At 44.5% G+C, this 20,154-nt stretch overlaps 3 protein-coding genes across 3 annotated transcripts; 1 reads left to right on the forward strand and 2 right to left on the reverse strand.

Moving 5' to 3' along the window:
* Window positions 1-3,763: 3,763 nt before the first annotated feature.
* Window positions 3,764-5,434, reverse strand: LOC146969742 (E3 ubiquitin/ISG15 ligase TRIM25-like). Its single transcript, XM_085804511.1, has one exon. It carries the CDS (start codon window positions 5,432-5,434, stop codon window positions 3,764-3,766), a length of 1,671 nt encoding a protein of 556 aa, XP_085660637.1.
* Window positions 5,435-7,148: 1,714 nt separating this feature from the next.
* Window positions 7,149-13,598, forward strand: LOC146969743 (ras GTPase-activating protein nGAP-like). Its single transcript, XM_085804512.1, has 6 exons — window positions 7,149-7,223; window positions 8,450-9,190; window positions 9,720-9,881; window positions 10,299-10,501; window positions 10,820-10,907; window positions 12,944-13,598. Exons 1-6 carry the CDS (start codon window positions 7,149-7,151, stop codon window positions 13,109-13,111), a joined length of 1,437 nt encoding a protein of 478 aa, XP_085660638.1. The 3' UTR covers window positions 13,112-13,598.
* A 740-nt stretch (window positions 13,599-14,338) lies between these two features.
* LOC146969744 (E3 ubiquitin/ISG15 ligase TRIM25-like) lies at window positions 14,339-18,658 on the reverse strand. Its single transcript, XM_085804513.1, has 2 exons — window positions 17,944-18,658; window positions 14,339-14,346 (listed from the first exon to the last, which is right to left on the reverse strand). Exons 1-2 carry the CDS (start codon window positions 18,656-18,658, stop codon window positions 14,339-14,341), a joined length of 723 nt encoding a protein of 240 aa, XP_085660639.1.
* Window positions 18,659-20,154: the final 1,496 nt, after the last annotated feature.

Genomic DNA, 20,154 nt, shown 5'->3' on the forward strand with positions numbered 1-20,154 from the left:
ATCATTTTAAAAAAGATCACCTTAGCAATGTGAAATCCACAATTACAGGCCACGGATCCTCCAAACAGACTGGTCTGTCCACGGGCCTGCATGGGGCATTTCTCAATCTGAAACAATCAGAACCCTGCTTAGCCTGGGGTATACAGTCATTTGTTTCATTCATAGGATCTGCACTATGGTAGGCTATATTTTTCAAGTGACCGTTATGTATTGCTATATCTTACCTTCTGGTAGAGGTCATGCCACTTCCGCTGCTTAGGGGCTGGTCTATTGCCTCCAGAAGGCCAAACCCCTGAGCTGGCATATGCCCTCAGCCTTTTCATCCACTCTCCTTCCCCCATGGCTTTGTGGGTCTTCGGCTTGTTGCTCATCTGAATATGGACAACAATAAACAATGAGCATCCTTTGGACTACACTGTGACACTACAGCACAAATGCACACCTAATATAACAGCATGACAGCTGCATTATCAAATCAATCAAGTTGCAGTAATGTTGGGTGTATGATTGATCACCTCTGATTAAATGGGTAGCAATCTATATCATAGTAATAGTCAGATTAATTAGTCCTCTAACACAAACTAGTTTGATTTGTCAGTTTTTCCAGTAGGATGTAGTTAACGGGCAGTGTGGTATACGGCTCTGCCTTTTTCTTTTCTTTTTGCCACAGGCTTCCTGTTTGTGTACATTATTGTCTTGCGGTTTATGACACGTCCCCTGCAGATTGGCAGCTGACTTTATTTATTTATTTATTTTTTATTTAAAGGTTTATTTGGAATGGGACCTCACATATTCATGAACATACAAAAAAAAACGATTAATTGCTGTAAATATGTCAGATTTAGCTGGAAGCTAATTTCCATCCGCAGTCCCATGACACATAAATAAAATTACACTCAGACATTTGAGACTTGAGAACGTAATGGTTTCCTTTTGCTGCTATAATAATAATAATAATAATAATAATAATAATAATAATAATAAATAAGCCTTTCCAAGCTGACCCAGAGGCCTGGTCGGAATATAGGGGTTATTTTGGTCGGAGCAATTTTTCTATTCACATTAATAATGAGCCTATTAACGTTACATTTATTGATCGTCAGTTTGTTTATTTTTACATGACAGGAGGTGCTACAGCTTACTGCTCGGTACTCCTCCAGGGTGGTATCCCCTTATCTGATGCCATTTCACACTAGCTAACACAATATGACCTTATCCTATTAATAAATCACACACATGCATAATAATTCCCCTGGCCGGCATCTCGTACAACATCATCAACAACTCCTCCTTACAGCAAGTTAGCATTTGTGTTTTGTTAGCTATGGTGCCGAGCGGCCATATAACGTAACAACACCGACCACAATTATCATATAGCCTAGCTTCATGTGAAGGATTGAAATAAACCGTATTATTTAAGAAGGAAACACATATTACTTACCATTGAATATGAATTATCCAGCGGCAGGACAGCGATGCTTCGGCGCTACGTGAAACGACGGTGGGTGGGTACTAATCCAGTCAACATTGGACAGCAGCGTTCTGATTGGCTACGTCCAATGTCATCCCGCTACGTGATTGGACGGGGGAAAGCTCACATTGGAAATGGATGAACGTGATAGGCTGACAACATTGGACAGAAGGAACGTGATTGGATGATGAGATTGGAGAATGGACAGCCGATCCTGAGCCAAGTAGGGCCACTCCCCCAATAAACTAAACTTATTGTCAGTCTGGGTTCAAATCCTGCTATAGGCCACAAATGTGTGTAATGCATTTTCTTTTCTCATCATTATTATGATCACCATATAATATTAGGGCTGTCAACGAATGTGAAAATTAATATTAAAATGTGGGAAGAAAAAAAACCAGCGGCTGCTTTGCGAGTGGACGCACTGACCCTCATTGCATTTGCACAGCGTCACACTGCAGAAAGTGAGACGCGACAAAAACTGTAGCAGAAAGATGCAGATGGCAGAGAGAAAGTCAGAAAGTTCAGAGCCCAACTTGGCAGCAGAGACAGTGGTTTGGACTCGAAGCTGTCTGAAAAGCCCCGTCGGACCTGACGGCAAAAAAAAAAAAAAAAAGTGGAGCGGAGCGGCCGGCGGCGAGGAGGGGGGAGGAGGAGGAGGAGGAGGGAGGGGTGGGGGAGGGGGGCGCCGCCGGCACTCAACAACCAATCACCGTGTTGAGCGCCTCGAATTCGTGCATGAGAATTGACGTAATCCATAGCAACGGGGCGTCACCAGGGCGTCACTCTTAGTTTGCTCTTAGTGATTTATCCTTAGTAAGAGTAGGTCTCAGCGGCTTTGTGAATAGCTTTTAGGAAAAAACTCCTACGTAAAAACTTTTAGTGCGAGTTAGGAGCACTCCTAGCGGTAAGATAAAATGCTTTGTGAATACGGCCCCTGATCTGTAGACAAACTTATAGTGTCTTCACCTTCTAAATAACTTTTCATATCTTAAAAGGCCACAATAAAATGTGCAGCACCCCAGTACAGTAACACTGCACATTTTATCCATGTTGAATATATCTGATGGTGTAACACGAATAAACATCAGGAGCAGAGGTCACCGCCGAATTTGACCCAACCTGCTGCCCCATGACCGCAGCATCTCATTGGTCGACCTGCAGGGCCGGCTCCCAGGCCTCCATCGGACACACCCACCCACTCCACTCCCCTAACCCCACAGCCGCGCCACACCAGGTTGGTTTGTTTGTTTTTATTAGGATCCACATTAAAGTACACAAATAATACAAAATATAACAAGATAATAACTGATCTGTCACCATTTGTTCTTCAGTCTATGAAATCACTAAACAATATTCATTTATAGGACTTCACTGATCAATAAATCATCTCCCCATTGATTATTATCATGATATTTACACTTTGATTGAACGTCTTAACAAAACATTACTGTAAATGTGATTGTAGATTTCTTAGTTTCCACAGTGAGAACAAAGCTCACTGATAAAGGAAGGTCTGGTGAGTTCTCTGTTAAGGTCCAAATAACAACACACAAACACATCAACACAAATTGTAGTGGCTATTTGTCCTCAATGTCAATGATCAAAAAACTCAAAAATATCAAAACTATAATAAAACAAATTCAAATCAAATGGCCACTGACCATTGTCCAGGCAAAAATATAGTTTCTTAACTTCATTTTCCTTTGGCTAACAAACAAGCAAAGAACAATGGCCCTTTGCCGCCTCTCTTGCTGTGGTAAAAACCATCAGCCCTCCCAGGTGTCTGGCCCACCTATCCTGCCTACCCATATATGTAAACTCACTCACTACCTTCAAAATAAAAGCATTGATACATACCCAAATTAGCTCAAACAATACTGAATATCATGAGCAAACTAAAGGTGTATTCCTCAAAACTAAACAACAAGAAATAACTAAATAATAAGTGATTAAATATTACAAAAATAACAAATAGCTCCAACACAAATATCCAACAAACATTTAGAACTCAGAGAAGTTTCTATTTTAATGTAGAGAAATGTGAGTTTAGGTAAAGAAACATCATCATGAGCAGTGATCTCCTCCACGGCTCCAGCTCCACCTCAACAAACTCAAACATCAACACAACAAGAAATGACAAGAGGTCAAAGTCCCGCCCACAATGTTTGATTGACAGGTGATCTCTGTGCATTGCAGAGACACAACAGCAATGAGCTTTTAGCAACAAACATGGAGACTAAAGAAAGTGACTAAAATACAGATTTTAACTGCACCTTCAATTATCTTTGTCTATTTAAGTTTACACAACTCTACTGTCGATCCATCAGACCAGTCAAGACAAACTCCAGCATGTAGAGGCTGAGTGAATGTGGTCTGGACTCTGTGGAGGAGAGTCATGGTTTTAGAGACGCTGTAGAAGGACAGAATACCTGCTCTTTGATCCAAGTACACTCCTACTCTGGAGGATCGAAGACCTGAGACTGGAGTCTGGATGTTGTTGAACCAAAATGTGAAACTGTTGTTGGAACGACCAAACGTCCAAGATTTGTCAGTAAGTCCAAACCCACTTTCAAACCCTGCTCTCCTGATATTCTTGTAGGCAACTGCTACATAAACTCTATCACCTCTCCACTCCACCTCCCAGTAACAACGTCCAGTCAGACTCTCTCTACTCAGGACCTGAGAAAATTCAGTGAATCTGTCTGGGTGATAAGTATAAGACTGAACTGTACTCATTAATGTTACTTTTCTGTTTCCCTCAGATAATAACAGACGTTTGTATGCTGTGTTTGGATCCAGTGTGATTTCCTGTGAATATCTCAAGAAGCCAGTTCTGGTCTTGGGCTCTGGTGGTGACAGTAAAACATCCACTTGAGTCACTGTCAGTGAGATGTTTGTCCATGTGTCTCTCAGAAGGTCCTGTAGTTTATCTCTGAGCTGTGACACAGCTGCTGTCACATCCTCAAAGTGTCTGAGAGGACGGATATTGATGCTGGATGAGTGTGTAGATGGACTGAGTGCTGACAGTGAGGGGTGGTTGTGTAGAAACTGGGTGTGATCCTCTGTGTGTGGCAGCAGCTTCAGCCCAGCGTCTTTCCTCTTCAGCTCAGTGATCTCCTGCTCCAGCTTCTTCTGAAGCTCTTTGACTTCACTCACTTGAGTTTCCTGCTGGAATCTGATCTGCTGCTTCAGCTCAGAGCTTCTTTTCTCCATGAGACGGATCAGCTGAGTGAAGATCTTCTCACTGTCCTCCACTGCTTTATCAGCAGAGCCATTGATGGCCTCCACCTCCTGTTGAAGCACCTTGACATCTTTCTCTCTGTCCTGGATTCGCTGCTGGATGTTTTGTCGACTCAGCTCCAGCTCTCTCTGCCTCTCAGTCCTTTCTGCTGCAGCTGAGACTGTGTCGTGGCCTTTATGTTCATCCAGAAGGCAGACAAGACAAATACACTTCTGATCAGTGCGGCAGAAAATCTTCAACACCTCATTATGACGAGAGCAGATGTTCTCCTGGAGCTTCTTGGAGGGCTCCACCAGCTTGTGGTTTTTAAATGAAGGAGATTCAAAATGAGGCTGCAGGTGGTTTTCACAATAAGAGACCAGACATTGCAGACAGGACTTGACAGCTTTGAGTTTTCTCCCAGTGCAGACATCACAGGCCACATCTTCAGGTCCAGCATAGCAGTGATCAGCAGGAGCAGCTTGGAGTCCAGTCTTCTTCAGCTCCTCCACTAAAGCTGCTAACATGGTGCTTTTCACCAGGTCAGGCCTCGGTGTGAAGGTCTGCCTACACTGAGGGCAGCTGTAGATTTTCTTCCCATCCTCTCCATCCCAGTGGGTTTTAATACAGCTGAAGCAGTAGCTGTGTCCACAGGGAATAGTCACTGGATCCTTCAGTGGATCCAGACAGATTGAACAAGAGATCGTCTCCTGGTCCAGATGAACTCCTTTCTGCGCCATTTCACCTCTCACAGACGACGACAAAGACTACGACTGTCTGAGTTTCTGTTGCTCAGAAGTTAAACTAGTTTGAGCTCTGATCTCAACAACATGTGTCTCTGCAGTGAACGGGGCCTGTCAGCTCCTCCTCTTCACCACATGTTGGTTCCACCCATCTTCAAACTGTAGATCTGAAGGGGAGGGAACAAGGAAACACCTGAACAAGGTGGAGCTCACCGTGTTTGAGAGCAGAAAATCTAGTTTTTCCTCATTCCAGTGCGATAAGCAGCAGATGTTGATCTCAACTTTGTTGAACATGTTGGCATTGTTACAACTATCTGACCTAGTTTCAGTTATAGTTATAAAACAATCATAATAATCCACTGTATTTTTTCAGCACCTCTTAATCATTAATCATATCACCCTTGGTTGGTGGATGTAATCTCAGCTGGGAAGCAGAGTTTCTTGTCCAAGTCTGCCAGCAGCGTCCAGTCCCATGCTCTGCCCAGCTGCCCAGTGTCTGGTGTTATGGTGGTGAGGCGGCATGACCCTCGCCCTCCCGAATATATGGTTTTGGCTGCCAACGGGATGACAGGGAGGATGAGCGTTCACACTTGTCAGTTACACTTTAGCACCTGGTTGTGCCAACAAGTATAACGGCCTTGGGTGAGGCTGGTCTTGCATCCCACTAAGATGTGCCTTAGTGTTGCTGGACTTGGATAATAGATGGCACATGGGGTTTTTGTCATACCATTGACTTGGTTTGCTGGACAAGGCAGGACATTGTAGACAGCCCTGATGGTAAAGCTCACCCTGAATCCCTCAATCTCCCACAGGTCTTTCCAGGAGACCTTCTTCTTCTCCACTCACACCTTCCTGCTTCCTCTTCCCAATGTACCTCCTGGACCACCAGCTTGCGTCTCTGAGATGGGGTGGCCTTGCTCCAGGCTGGTGTGCTGGCCCCAAAGCCAAGACCACTCCTCCCCTCCTGCACTCAGCCCACAATATCCCTGTGTCTTGAGTGCTGCCTTTGCCTGCTCAGTTTCGGCCAATTGGGTCCACTTCCTCCCGGTGGCCAGGATTGGGCAGCTTGGGCTACAAATGGATCACTCTAATCCAGTAACATCATCTCAAGTCTGACTTTGGCACACTTGTACCCCTCTGTCAGACTGCAAATGGGCAGGGATATCATCCTTCTACCATACAGCCCAATACTGCTGAGGCACCTAGGAAGACCAAGCCAATTCCTTGCATATGAACTGACCAGTCTCCAGTTTTTTCACCTTTGAGAGCGAGACTTCATAGAGAGTTAGTGGACACAGGAGAAGTGGAAGTAAGCCATACGGTATGCACCAGAGCTTCAGCTTGCCAGGCAGCAAGACTCTGTCGATGTTCTCCAGGCCGCTGGCTACCTCCATCCTGAGCTGCTCTACTTGCTCTTTGTCTTTGAGAGAGGCATCATACCAACAACTAGGCTCTCCACAGGCTTCTCGGAGACCATTGGAATGGGTTCCTTGCCAATGTGGAAGCGGTGGTCTGCCAGTTTCCCCTTGACAATAGACATGCTTCCGGACTTGCATGGCTTGATCTTCAAATGAGCCAGCTTCCTTAGTAGCCACACAGTGCACGCCTTGGTTGTGGTGAGTGTTGTGAGGTCATCCATGTAGGCTCTGACCAGCGGCAGCCTCAGCCCAGGTCTTATTCTCTGTCCACCAACCACTCATGGAGAGGCTCCATGGCTAGGGTAAAGGCCAGCAGGGTGTTGGTGCAGCCGGCCATGATTCCCACCGTCAGGTGTTGCCATGCTGTGGTGAGACTACACTGCTGTTGTCAAGCAGAGCTGGACGTCCTTGAAGTAGGCCTTGACAAGGGTAGTAGTCGAAGGGTAGTAGTCGAGTAGTCGAAGGCTGTCCACAGGAGGCTGTGAGGGACTGAGTCATAGGCGTTCAGGAGATCAGGAACGTCACATGAAGATCTGTTCCCTCGAGCGAGTTCCACACACCCGGAGAAGCCTGAGATGCCTGCTTTCTGGATTGCGTGTCACTCAGGTTGTTTCTTTGCAGCTATCCTACCAGCCTGTGAGCGACCACGCTGAAGAATATTTTTTTAACCCTCAACATTCAGAAGGCTGATCTGGTGGAACTGGCAGATCCCTGATGAGTCCTTTTCCTTGGGGATAAGGATCCCTCCGGCTCTCCTCCAAGACGGTACCTCCTTCTTTTTCCACATGACTTTGAACAGCTTCCAGAGGAATCGCAGGACATCTGGAGCGTTTTTGTTGAGCTTGTGTGGAACTCCGTTGGGACCTGCAGATGACGTGGTCCTTGCTCGCTCTACCTGGGTGGACTGATATCTAGTTTGTGCTCTGGTGGGTTGACTGGTAGCATGTCAGGTGGGAGCGTAACTTCTTCCTTGTGTCGGTCATATGTGCAGGACTTTTTCAGATGTTCTCCCAAGTCTGCCTTTGTGAAGAGACTCTTCACAAATTTGAAGGGATCTTTGTAAAAGCGTGATCTTGTTTGCTCCTTCCTTCTGCGCTTCCTCAGGAGGTTTTCAGCTCTCCTCAGTGTTGCCATCCTGCTCTGAATCTCGTCCTGCAGCAGGTTTATTCCTCCCCTGTAGCCTTTCTCCCTTGCTTCTTCAGTTGCCTCCTCTCCTTGACAACTTTCATCAGCTTCCAGAGGAATCACAGGACATCTGGAGCGAAAGTGGGAAGCAATATCAAAAAGTAAAATAAATAAATGAATAAAAATCTAGAAGAAATTGGTAAAAATTCTCAAAAAGAAAAAAGTCTAGAAAAAGTGACAAAATCTCGCTCTCAAAAAAAGTAAAAATAAATAAATAAAAAGAAGTGGTAAAAAAAACTTTATAGAAAAAAGTGCTAAAATTTCAAGAAAAAGTTGGGGACCCCTCAAACCCTCTCAAGGACCCATGGGGGTCCCCAGACTCCGCTTTATGCACCTTGACAGTGTTTGATCTGGATCTGCTGTTTTGTTTTGTTCCATTTGTAATTTCCTGACCGTGTTTCCTGTGAAGGTGAAGGCGTCGCCGAGGGACGGCCAGCCGCAGAGCGCCCCCCAGGTACGGCGGCCGCTGCCCCCCTCCCTCAGCCAGCAGCGCAGCCTCCAGCCGCTCTCCTTCCAGAACCCGGTCTACCACCTCAGTAACCCCGCCCACGGCCTCGGTAGTAGCCCTGCCCACAGCCTCGGTAGCCCCGCCCACAGCCTCGGTGGTGGCCCCGCCCACGGCCTCGGTGGTGGCCCCGCCCACAGCCTGTCCACGCGCTCCGCCCACTCGCTGCGTCAGGACTCCAGCTCAGAGAACCTGAGCACCGAGAGTTCGCACAACAGCCACAGCAACTCCGACGACTACGGCAGCCAGGTGGGGGTCAAACACCGCGTGGCGTCCAACAGCAGCCTGGACGAGCTGGGCAGCCGCCGCAGCACGCAGAGCGAGGACTGCTCCACGCCGCGCCGCACCACGCTGCCGCCCGATCTCCCGCCCGGAGCCGCCACCGCCGTCGCCATCCCCCGTCAGAGCACGACGGCCGGCACCGCCCACATCGTCAAGGTGGAGCAGCAGAGCCGGGGCGGCGGAGGGGGCGGGGCCAGGACGCCGCGCTCCCTCCCCCTCAGCGCCTCGCTACGCAGCAGCAGCAGCGCCAACACTGAGCCGACGCCTACAGGCCACGCCCACCGCCAACAGTCCACCTGCTCTGCAGAGAACATGGCCCCGCCCCTGAGGAGCAACGCCGCCAAGCCGCCGCCGCAGCAGCAGGTGAGACTCAAACACCTGTACACACGTGTTAATTAACTTTCTGACCGACCTGACAACGACGACGGGTACGAAATGAAACGCAACTGGTCAAAATCTGTTTTCAGTGGTCACTGAATTATGGGTGGACAGCTGCCTTAAAGGGATAGTTCAACATTTTGGCAAATTCTCCGACTGCCAATACTGTCGTTGTGTGTGTGTGTGGTTGTGTTTAGAGCCGCAACAAATAATCTATTATTAAATTAATTGTCAACTATTCTGATAATCTAATAATCAGTTTGAGTAGTTTTTTTCAAGAAAAAAAAAGTCCAGATTCTCTGATTCCAGCTTCTTCAATGTGAATATTTCTGGTTTCTTTGTTCCTTTATGACAGTAAACTGAGTTTCTCTTTGGTTAGTGGACAAAACAAGACATTTGAAGACGTCGTCTGGTGGTTTGAGAATTACCGAGTGATATTTTATTGACCAAACAACTAATTGATTAATCGTTTAAATAACCTGCTTGATCTGACGAGGTTGTGTGATTGGTCCAGGCTCAGGTGGCGTCCCCGGTGGAGGCGGTGGCCGTGGCGATGTCCCCGGTGGAGAGGACGGCAGCCTGGGTCCTCAACAACGGCCAGTACGACGACCAGGAGGAGGAGGAGGGGGGAGGGGCCGGAGAGCGGAGCAGGGAGGAGGGACGCAACACTGAGAAGGTAACGGCTCACACACACCCTTGGTTGGTGGACAATTTATTCCAGATGTTCACCGCTCTAACAGTAGTTCGAGTCTGTGGTTTCTCAAATAATAGTGGTCTTCTCAGGTTAAAACTGAATCCTTCATTTTAAACAGATTCTGGATATCTTGAGGAAGAAGTTTATTTTTTGCTTTGTACATGGTTTGTATTGTAATGTAATCAACTAAGTCCCTGAATTTCAAAATGTTCAAGCGACTAAATAGTGGGTTGGTTGGTTAATTACTGATGATTCTTATAGCCTTTTTTTGCAATAAAAAAATAAAATTTGTATTTGTTTTGTATGTGTTTCCCCAAACCTCAATGCAATATGTCATATATGACATATAGTATATTGATCACTGATTGACCGATCGATCCCTCGCTCCCTCCCCCGCAGTACGAGCTGGAGATCTCGCGGCTGAAGGAGCGTCTGCGGGCGTCGGGCCGGCGCCTGGAGGAGTACGAGCGGCGCCTCCTCAACCAGGAGCAGCAGATGAGCAAACTGCTGCTGGAGTACAAGAAGAGGCTGGAGGACAGCGAGGAGCGGCTGAGGAGGCAGCAGGAGGAGAAGGACGGACAGATGAAGAGCATCATCTGCAGGTACACGCAGGCCCCGCCCCCTAAAAAACTACACAGGCCACGCCCCCTAAAAACACGTAGGCCATGCCCCCTTAAAAAACTACACAGGTCACGCCCCCTAAAAACACACAGGCCACGCCCCCTAAAAACACACAGGCCACGCCCCCTAAAAACACACAGGCCACACCCCCTAAAAAACACACAGGCCACGCCTCCTAAAAACCACACAGGCCCCGCCCCCTAAAAAACACACAGGCCCCACCCCCTAAAAAACTACACAGGTCCCGCCCACCAAGGAAGAAGAGTTTAACCTGTGTGTGTGTGTGTGTGTGTGTGCAGGTTGATGGCCGTGGAGGAGGAGCTGAAGCGCGACCACGCAGAGATGCAGGCGGTGATCGAAGCCAAACAGAAAATCATCGACGCTCAGGTACAGAAACACACACCTGTAAACACACACACACATTTACAGTGTCCCTTCAACTTTTTCCACATTTTGTCTCATCATTACAACCACAAACTTAAAGGGATAGTTCAACATTTTGGCAAATTGGCCCATTGCCATAATTCCTATAGTCATAGCAGTAGGTTCGTTACCTTTAATTGTCGGTGCAAGCTGTTTTTAGAACGGCGGAGCAGAGCCGTGAGCTGCTCAGAGCTACGCTACGGAGGCTCATGGGATTTCTTGGTTTCCCAAGAGTTGTTTTAGAGGGAAATGCAGAAACTGCTTGATGAAAAACTGTCCCTGAAGGCAACGCGCATCAGTGGTTTTGCATGAATTTCCCTCTAAAACAACTCTGTCTGGTAACGTTGTGTTATTATCCCTCCCATTAGCCTCTGTAGCGTAGCTCTGAGCAGCTCACGGCTCTGCTCCACCGCTCTAAAAACAGCTTGCACCGACAATTAAAGGTAACGAACCTACTGCTATGACTATAGGGATTATGGCAATGGGACAATTTGACAAACTGTTGAACTATCCCTTTAAGTTTGTGGTTGTAACGAGACTACAAAATGTGGAAAAGTTCAAGGGGGATGAAGAGTTTTACACGTTACCGTATCTACACACACACACCTGTACCTGAACCTCTCCAGCCCTCTGTCCTCTGATGCTCATTTATATTCATATGAGGAGAATTAGCTCCGCCCACATCCGTCACAGACTCAGGTGAACGTTCACACCTCTGTAACGAGGTCTCACCGTCTCTTCACTGGTTTCAGGTCAGTAACAGATGTGAGATAAACCAATCAGCAGGCAAGTAACTGTGGCCCCGCCCCCTCCTCCTCCTCTCCCTCCCCCTTCACCACCTCCACGCTGTTTTTTTTTTTTAGAAAAACAACAACGACACACCTCTCACCTGGTCGGCCAATCACAGAGCTGGTCTTTAAAAGAAAAAAATGCAGAGGAAGTTCCTTTTCAGAATAAAGTTAAATTGTCACATGACCCAAACCACCTGTGGCTCCGCCCCCTTTAGGAACATGGCCGCCCTGACAGAGGAGCAGGTGTGTCGCTCTGAGCCGGATTTTATTTATGTTTGGCTGCTGCCCCCCCCCACCCCATCCCCCACCCCCCCCCCAAGCACCAGCTTCCTCTCCTTCAAAATAAAACGCAGTTTAGAGTCGCCTGCGACGGCGTCAGAGCGCTCGGCTTCACTCAGGTGTTTTTTTTTTGTTTTTCACGCTGACTCTAGGTTCAGAGTTCGAGTCCCGCGACACCCGCAGGCAGCTTCAGTTCTCACCTTCTCTTTTATTTTGTTGGTTTTAGCTTTTTTGGGGGGCTGTTTTATTTTGGCGGCTGCTGCCCTCCAACTTCCTGTGGACAATTTGTCTCATTTGTTTTCTGCTGACGGGTCAAAACCACCTGATCAGATGTCAGCTGTTTATTAAAGTAATTTTTTTTAGCTTTTTAATGCATCGTGATGAATTTACATCCTGTATTTCAAATTAAAAGCCCTGCTACTTCTAATAGTCTTTAATTTTGAAATTCCATCATTTGTAAATTAACTCCACAGAGTCGCTCTGATGAGTCAAACTGTTTATTTTCATAGTTACAGAACTTTAACTTAATCAACTGTTACTTTATTTAATGAATCCTTTATGACAAAATCTAATTTAAATATCTTTAAAATTGCGAAGATTATATCATCACCACTTAAAGTAAAAACTAACAATTAACAAATCAAGTTATTTATGTTAAAATCTTTAAATTAATTAATTTTACTGTTAAAAACATCTAAAAATCCAGAATCTCATTAATTAACAGATGAAAAATTCACAAAATTAAACCAAACTACTTATAATTCTTACCCTTTCAAAATAAGAGGTTTGTATTTTCAAAATAAAGGACAGATTAGTTCATATTGTGACTGAAGGTGGTTTTAACTCGTCAGTCAGATCCTCACCTGTTCTCTTCACACCTGTGATGCGTCTGACTTCCTGTCCCGCCCCCTCTTGTCTCTGTCCAATCAGGAGAAGCGGATCGGGTCCCTGGACGCGGCGAACTCGCGGCTGATGGCGGCGCTGACGCAGGTGAAGGAGCGTTACAGCGCCCCCAACCTCTGCAACGGCCTGTCGCCTAGCAACCCCACCAAGCTGTCCATCACTGAGAACGGAGAGTTCAAGAACAGCAGCTGCTGATTGGTCGACCAGCGCACACCGAGGTGGAGGAGGGAGCAGGGGGGCGGGGCTAAATGTTCTGACTCCGCCCACCTCGCCTCCATCGGCGGACGATCGATCAGAGAATTGAAAATCTATAAATCTATAAATATGAGTGTAAATACTGAAGGTTTGATCTGTTCAGTGTACAGAGAGAGAGTGTGTGTGTGTGTGTGTGTTTGTGTGTATGCGTGCGTGTGTGGCGTCACAGAAGCACAGTGAGAGAGAATCAAACCAAAAACAGAAACTAAAACGCACTCGAGTTTTCTAAACGACTTTTTTATGGTTTTTATTTGTTCCTGTTTTTTCTTTGTTATTTTTAGAGTGAAGCCTTTAATTTCTTTGTTTTGTTTTTTTTTACCTGACGAGTTGTTTTGGGTTTTAATTTATTCCTTCACGCCCTCGTCCTGTTGCTGATCTACTGAACAAAGGTCACGCCTGTCTGCTGAATAAAAAGCTACCTGAAAATCTGAACGCTGTCGTCTCCGTGACTCCACCTGGACACCTGAACGCCACACGGCACCTTCACATGCCTCTACATGAGTCAATGACGTGATGATAATGTTTTTGTGTCCATATGGTTTAGTCAGTCATAAAGATTGAAAATAAATGTATTTATGGTCCCAATATAAAAATAATTCTGCTTTTAATCCATTTAAGAGAAAATATGGGAGAATTATGGCAGAAATGTCCAAGTGGTGTAACCATAAAAATTTAATTTTTTTGTCTTTTCTTATATACTGAAAAGAACAAACGAACAAAATAAAACAGAACAGGTTAAAAACAAAACAAAAAGGATGTAAACACAGTATAAGACAGTTACTGCTCAGTGTGCATTTATTTTTCCCATTTTTAGTGTGAATGCTGAAAGCAAAGAACCTCATTTGCTTCTACATACTTTCACCTACAGACTTCATTCAAATTCTGATCTTTAGACAAACTTCTAATGTATTCACCCTGTGTATAACTTTTTCATATGTTGTACCGTTCTTGAGATAAATCCTTTCCAAACACATGCATATTTCTGACCAATTTAACACTTTTCAATGAGTGTGTATGGCGTCACTCAGAGTGAGTGACATCATCGTTAGAGTGGAGGAGAGCCAAAAATGTGACTGGGCCTTTTCTTCTGAAACTGGCACCAAACCCACAAATGACACTCTACACTCAAGATTTTGGAAACAGTTTGTAGCCACACTTATCTTCTGGCTAAAAACCTGGTCAAAAACGCAAAGAGACTTAGAGAATAATTTTAAATATTTTTTTAATGCTGCCTGGGTGCTCGCTCTCTGCCATTCACCCCAGTACATTTTTTTCACAGCAGAGTAGAAGGAGCTCAACTTTGTAACTCGCTGAAAAGGGCATTATACTTTGTTTGAATTCACCAAAAAATAGTCACACGTCCCAAAAAAGTCCTCTACTTACTTGGTGTGGCTCATTTCTACACTTTTCTTTTTCTTTAAGCAGAAGCCAGTGAGCCTCTTATACAAGTGTTTCTTTTGCCCATCGCATACTGAATGTAACTGTAGTCAAGTGGTTAGATCACTGGGCTGATGACTCCGAGGTTACATGTTCAAATCTTGCTTCAACAACTATGTTAGTGAATCATTTCCTCTCTTAATTTCTGATAACTTGCTTCTTGTTTAAACTGCTGCTCTCAGCCTGAAATTCACAGAAATTTTCATTGTAACTCATTAATGAGTTTTGCTTGACTCTCCAGCTTTCCTGGTGTTGACACAGTGTGTGTGCTTCTGCACTGTGACTTGCAGTTGGTCACAGCTGGAGATTAATGACAGTGCAAAATTCCTGTTGGAGGAGAATCACTGTAGCTTAGTGCATATCTTGCCTCGACATCTGTGGCCTAGTGGCAGGGTAAAGGTTTATTGATTATGAGCTCACTGGTTTGATTCCTGCCCTGGACATATTTGTTACATGTCAGATTTTACTACTTTAACATAGCCTATTTTAAGCTACATACTCCATTCAGCTTGTAAAAAATTTCACGAGACATTCAGCGAGCATTCAAAATGCTTCGATTTGTCACACTTGTGGGACTGTGTGCTTTCTATGGCCTAGTAGCAGAGTAAAGGTTTACTGATCATGAGCTCATGAGTTTGATTCCTGCCTCGGTCATGGCTTTGCATGTGGATCACTACTTCCACTTTTTGTCAATTTCGCTTGCTAATTCAGCAATGGCGTTAAGCTGTATTCAGCATTCACACGTATTTCCTTCAGGAAATACATTTTCTAGTCTTCATACTTCTTTTTCTACCTACTTTCCACCGTTTTACGGACCGCTTCTAGTCCTTCATACTTTGTGCTATTTCAACAATTCAAATATCAAAACGTGCAGCTTTTTCTGGACATTAATGGATGTATTCAACTTTTTCATACAATTTATACTTTTTAAAATATTCAAATAGTTCAGATTTTTTTGTCCCATAGAAAATACATTGGAACAGTCTTCAAACTCTTAAACTACTGGTCCTATTTTGAACATCATTTGCTTCCACATACTTTCACCTGCAGGCTTCATTAAAATTCTGATCTGTAGACAAACTTCTAATGTCTTCACTTTCTAAATAACTTTTTCATATCATAAAAGGCCACAATAAAATGTGCACATTTGATCTATGTTGAATATATCTGATGGTGTATCATGAATGAACATCAGGAGCAGAGGTCACCACCGAATTTGACCCAACCTGCTGCCCCATGACCGCAGCATCTCATTGGTCGACCTGTAGGGCCGGCTCCCAGGCCTCCATCGGACACACCCACCCACTCCACCCCCCTAATCCCACAGCCTCGCCACACCAGGTTGGTTTGATTGTTTTTATTAGTATCCACATTAAAGTACACAAAGAATACAAAATATAACAAGATAATAACTGATCTATCTCCATTTGTTCTTCAGTTTATGAAATCACTAAACAATATTCATTTATCAGACTTTACTGATCAATCAATCATCTCCCCATTGATTATTATCATGATATTTACACTTTGATTGAACCTCATAACCAAACAACAATGTAAATGTGATTCCAGATTTCTTAGTTTCCACAGTGAGAACAAAGCTCAGTGATAAAGGAAGGTCTGGTGGTTTCTCTGTTAAGGCCCAAACAACAACACACAAACTCATCAACACAAATTTTAGTGGCTATTTGTCCTCAATGTCAATGATCCAAAAACTCAAAAATATCAAAACTATAATAAAACAAATTCAAATCAAACGGTCATTGACCATTGTACAGGCAAAAATAAACTTTCTTAGGTTTACTTTCCATTGGCAAACAAACAGAAGAAAGAAGAAGAAGAAGAAAGAAAGAACAATGGCCCTGTGCCACCTCTCTTTCCGTGGTAAAAACCATCAGCCCTCCAGGTGCCTGGCCCACCCCCAAAGCATTGATGAATACCCAAATTAGCTCAAACAATACTAAAAATTCAAATATCACGAGCAAACTAAAAAATTTAAATTAACAAAATAATTGTGATAAGTAAGTAAGTGATTAAATATTACAAAAATAACAAATAGCTCCAAACACAAATATCCAACAAACATTTAGAGCTCAGAGAAGTTTCTGTTTCTATGTGGAGAAATGTGAGTTTAGGTAAAGAAACATCATCATGAGCAGTGATCTCCTCCATGGCTCCAGCTCCACCTCAACAAACTCAAACATCAACACAACAAGAAATGACAAGAGGTCAAAGTCCCGCCCACAATGTCTGATTGACAGGTGATCTCTGTGCAGTGCAGAGACACAACAGCAATGAGCTTTTAGCGACAAACATGGAGACTAAAGAAAATGATCAACTATAATACAGATTTCAACCAACTGCACCTTCAATGATCTTTGTCTATTTGAGTTTACAAAACTCTGCTGTGTCTCCGTAAGGCCAGTAAACACAAACTCCAGCATGTAGAGGCTGAGTGAATGTGGTCTGGACTCTGTGGAGGAGAGTCATGGTTTTAGTAATGCTGTAGAAGGACAGAATACCTGCTCTGTGATCCAGGTACACTCCTACTCTGGAGGATCGAGGACCTGAGACTGGTGTCTGGATGTTGTTGAACCAAAATGTGAAACTGTTGTTGGAACAAACTAACGACCAAGATTTCTTATTATGTCCAAACAAACTTTCATCCTTTGCTCTGCTGATATTCTTGTATGCGACTGCTACATAAACTCCTCCTACTCTCCTCTCCACCTCCCAGTAACAACGTCCAGTCAGACTCTCTCTACTCAGGACCTGAGGATACCAAGTGAATCTGTCTAGGTGACTAGAATAAGACTGATCTTTCCTCATATATGTTACTTTCCTGTTTCTCTCAGATAATAACAGTTGTCTGTTTGCTGTGTTTGGATCCAGTGTGATTTCCTGTGAATATCTCAAGAAGTCAGCTCTGGTCCTGGGCTCTGGTGGTGACAGTAAAACATCCACTTGAGTCTCTGTCAGTGAGATGTTTGTCCATGTGTCTCTCAGAAGGTCCTGTAGTTTGTCTCCGAGCTCTGACACAGCTGCTGTCACATCCTCAAAGTGTGGAGGAAGGATATTGATGCCGGATGAGTGTGTAGATGGACTGAGTGCTGACAGTGAGGGGTAGTTGTGTAGAAACTGGGTGTGATCCTCTGTGTATGACAGCAGCTTCAGCTCAGCGTCTTTCCTCTTCAGCTCAGTGATCTCCTGCTCCAGCTTCTTCTGAAGCTCTTTGACTCCACTCACTTGAGTTTCCTGCTGGGATCTGATCTGCTGCTTCAGCTCAGAGCGTCTTTTCTTCATGAGATGGATCAGCTGATTGAGAATCTTCTCACTGTCCTCCACTGCTTTATCAGCAGAGCAGTTGATGACCTCCACCTCCTGTTGAAGCACCTTCACGTCTTTCTCTCTGTCCTGGATTCTCTGCTGGATTTTCTGTCGACTCAGCTCCAGCTCTCTCTGCCTCTCAGTCCTTTCTGCTGCAGCTGAGACTGTGTCGTGGCCTTTATGTTCATCCATAAGGCAGACAAGACAAATACACTTCTGATCAGTGCGGCAGAAAATCTTCAGCACCTCATTATGACGAGAGCAGATGTTCTCCTGGAGCTTCTTGGAGGGCTTAAAAAGCATGTGGTTTTTAAATGAAGGGGATTCATAATGAGGCTGCAGGTGTTTCTCACAGTAGGAGGCTGAACACGTCAAACAGGACTTGACAGCTTTGAGTTTCCTCCCAGTGCAGACATCACAGGCCACATCTTCAGGTCCAGCATAGCAGTGATCAGCAGGAGCAGCTTGGAGTCCAGTCTTCTTCAGCTCCTCCACTAAAGCTGCTAACATGGTGCTTTTCATCAGGACAGGTCTTGGTATGAAGTTCTTCCTACACTGAGGACAGCTGTAGATTTTCTTCCCATCCTCTCCATCCCAGTGGGTTTTAATACAGTTGAAGCAGTAGCTGTGTCCACAGGGAATGGTCACTGGGTCCTTCAGTAGATCCAGACAGATTGAACAAGAGAAGGTCTCCTGGTCCAGATGAACTCCTTTCTGCGCCATTTCACCTCTCACAGACGACGAGTTTCTGTTGCTCAGAAGTTAAACTAGTTTGAACTCTGATCTCAACAACACGTGTCTCTGCAGTGAACAGGGCCTGTCAGCTCCTCCTCTTCACCACATGTTGATTCCACCCATCTTCAAACTGTAGATCTGAAGGGAAGGGAAGAAGGAAACACCTGAACAGAGTGGAGGTCACTGTGTTTGAGAGCAAAAAATCATTTTTTTTCCTTATTCCAGTGTGTGCAGCTGTTGACTGTTATGACTTCTTTTCAATGAAGACGTGTTAAAAACTTACAAGTTAGATCATGTGTCTGTCAGAAGTTGTAAAAAACCTCCTGGTATCTGATCAGGTGTGACTCAGTCCTGTTTGTTCAACCTTTGTCCGACACAAAGTTCAACAACAGAACTAAGTGTTTTATGTTTCAGTTGATTTGCAGGAGACAGAACATGTTGGCATAGTTACAACTATCTGAACTTGTTTCAATTATAGTAATAAAATAGGCAAAATAATACACTTTATTTTTTACAGCACCTCTTAATGATTTATCACATCACCCTTTGCAAGAAAAATCTCATGGATACACTGGGTAACTGATCATCATTTTCCAGAATAGTTTCAAATCAGTTTTCTCATAATTGAATACATGTGACATCTGAGTTTATCTTTTTTTTATTATCAACAGTAGCCTAATCTAACTGTCGTCTCTGCTACACCGCCACATAAACGTAACGCGCCCCTTAACCCGTAATCTAACATGGTAGATGATAAATAACGTTATCCACCGCTCCATGGATTGATTTCTCATCAGCTTTGTTGGAAACAAATGCACATGGAGGAGAGGAGGGTTAGAGACACAGAGGAGAGACGAGACCTGGAGAGTTCAGATTTAATTAGTGTGAATGCTGAAAGCATTATCACATTCATGAAAGTCTCAACCTCCCTGAAGTATTGCTATAGTCCAGTGGTAAGGTGGCTGCTTGCCAACCCCAAGGTCATGGATTCGTATCTCACCTGAGCAGTCTTGTTAGTGAATCAACCTCTTCTAACTGTAACTACTATCACTTGGTCTGGCTTATTTTCAGATCTTGCATGAGCAACCTTCATAATGCATATATGCCCCCACCTTTTCTCTTTACCTCTTTCTATCTTGGTTTGTCTTAACATGATTCTTGTTTATACCACTGCTCTAAGACAACTGTGTGCTCTCTGTGCCCTAGTGACACAGTAAAGGTCTACTGACCATGAGCTCATGGGTTCGATTCCTCCCTTGCTCATACCTTTGCATGTTGATCACTATTGTCAATTGCATTTGCTAATTCAGCAAGGGCGTTCAGCTGCTTTCAGCATTCACACGTATTTCTAGTTATTCTTACGTCTTCCGCTCTTTTTTGTCCATTAACTAGTCCTTTCAACAATTCATATATCCAAACGTTCAGCTTTTCCCAGACATTATTGCTATGACTTTTCTCTTTTCAACTATTCATACTTTTCAAAT

This window comes from Trachurus japonicus, chromosome 17 (assembly GCF_045865225.1).
Source record: "Trachurus japonicus isolate A0001 chromosome 17, Traja_1.0".
Classification (NCBI taxonomy): domain Eukaryota; kingdom Metazoa; phylum Chordata; class Actinopteri; order Carangiformes; family Carangidae; genus Trachurus; species Trachurus japonicus.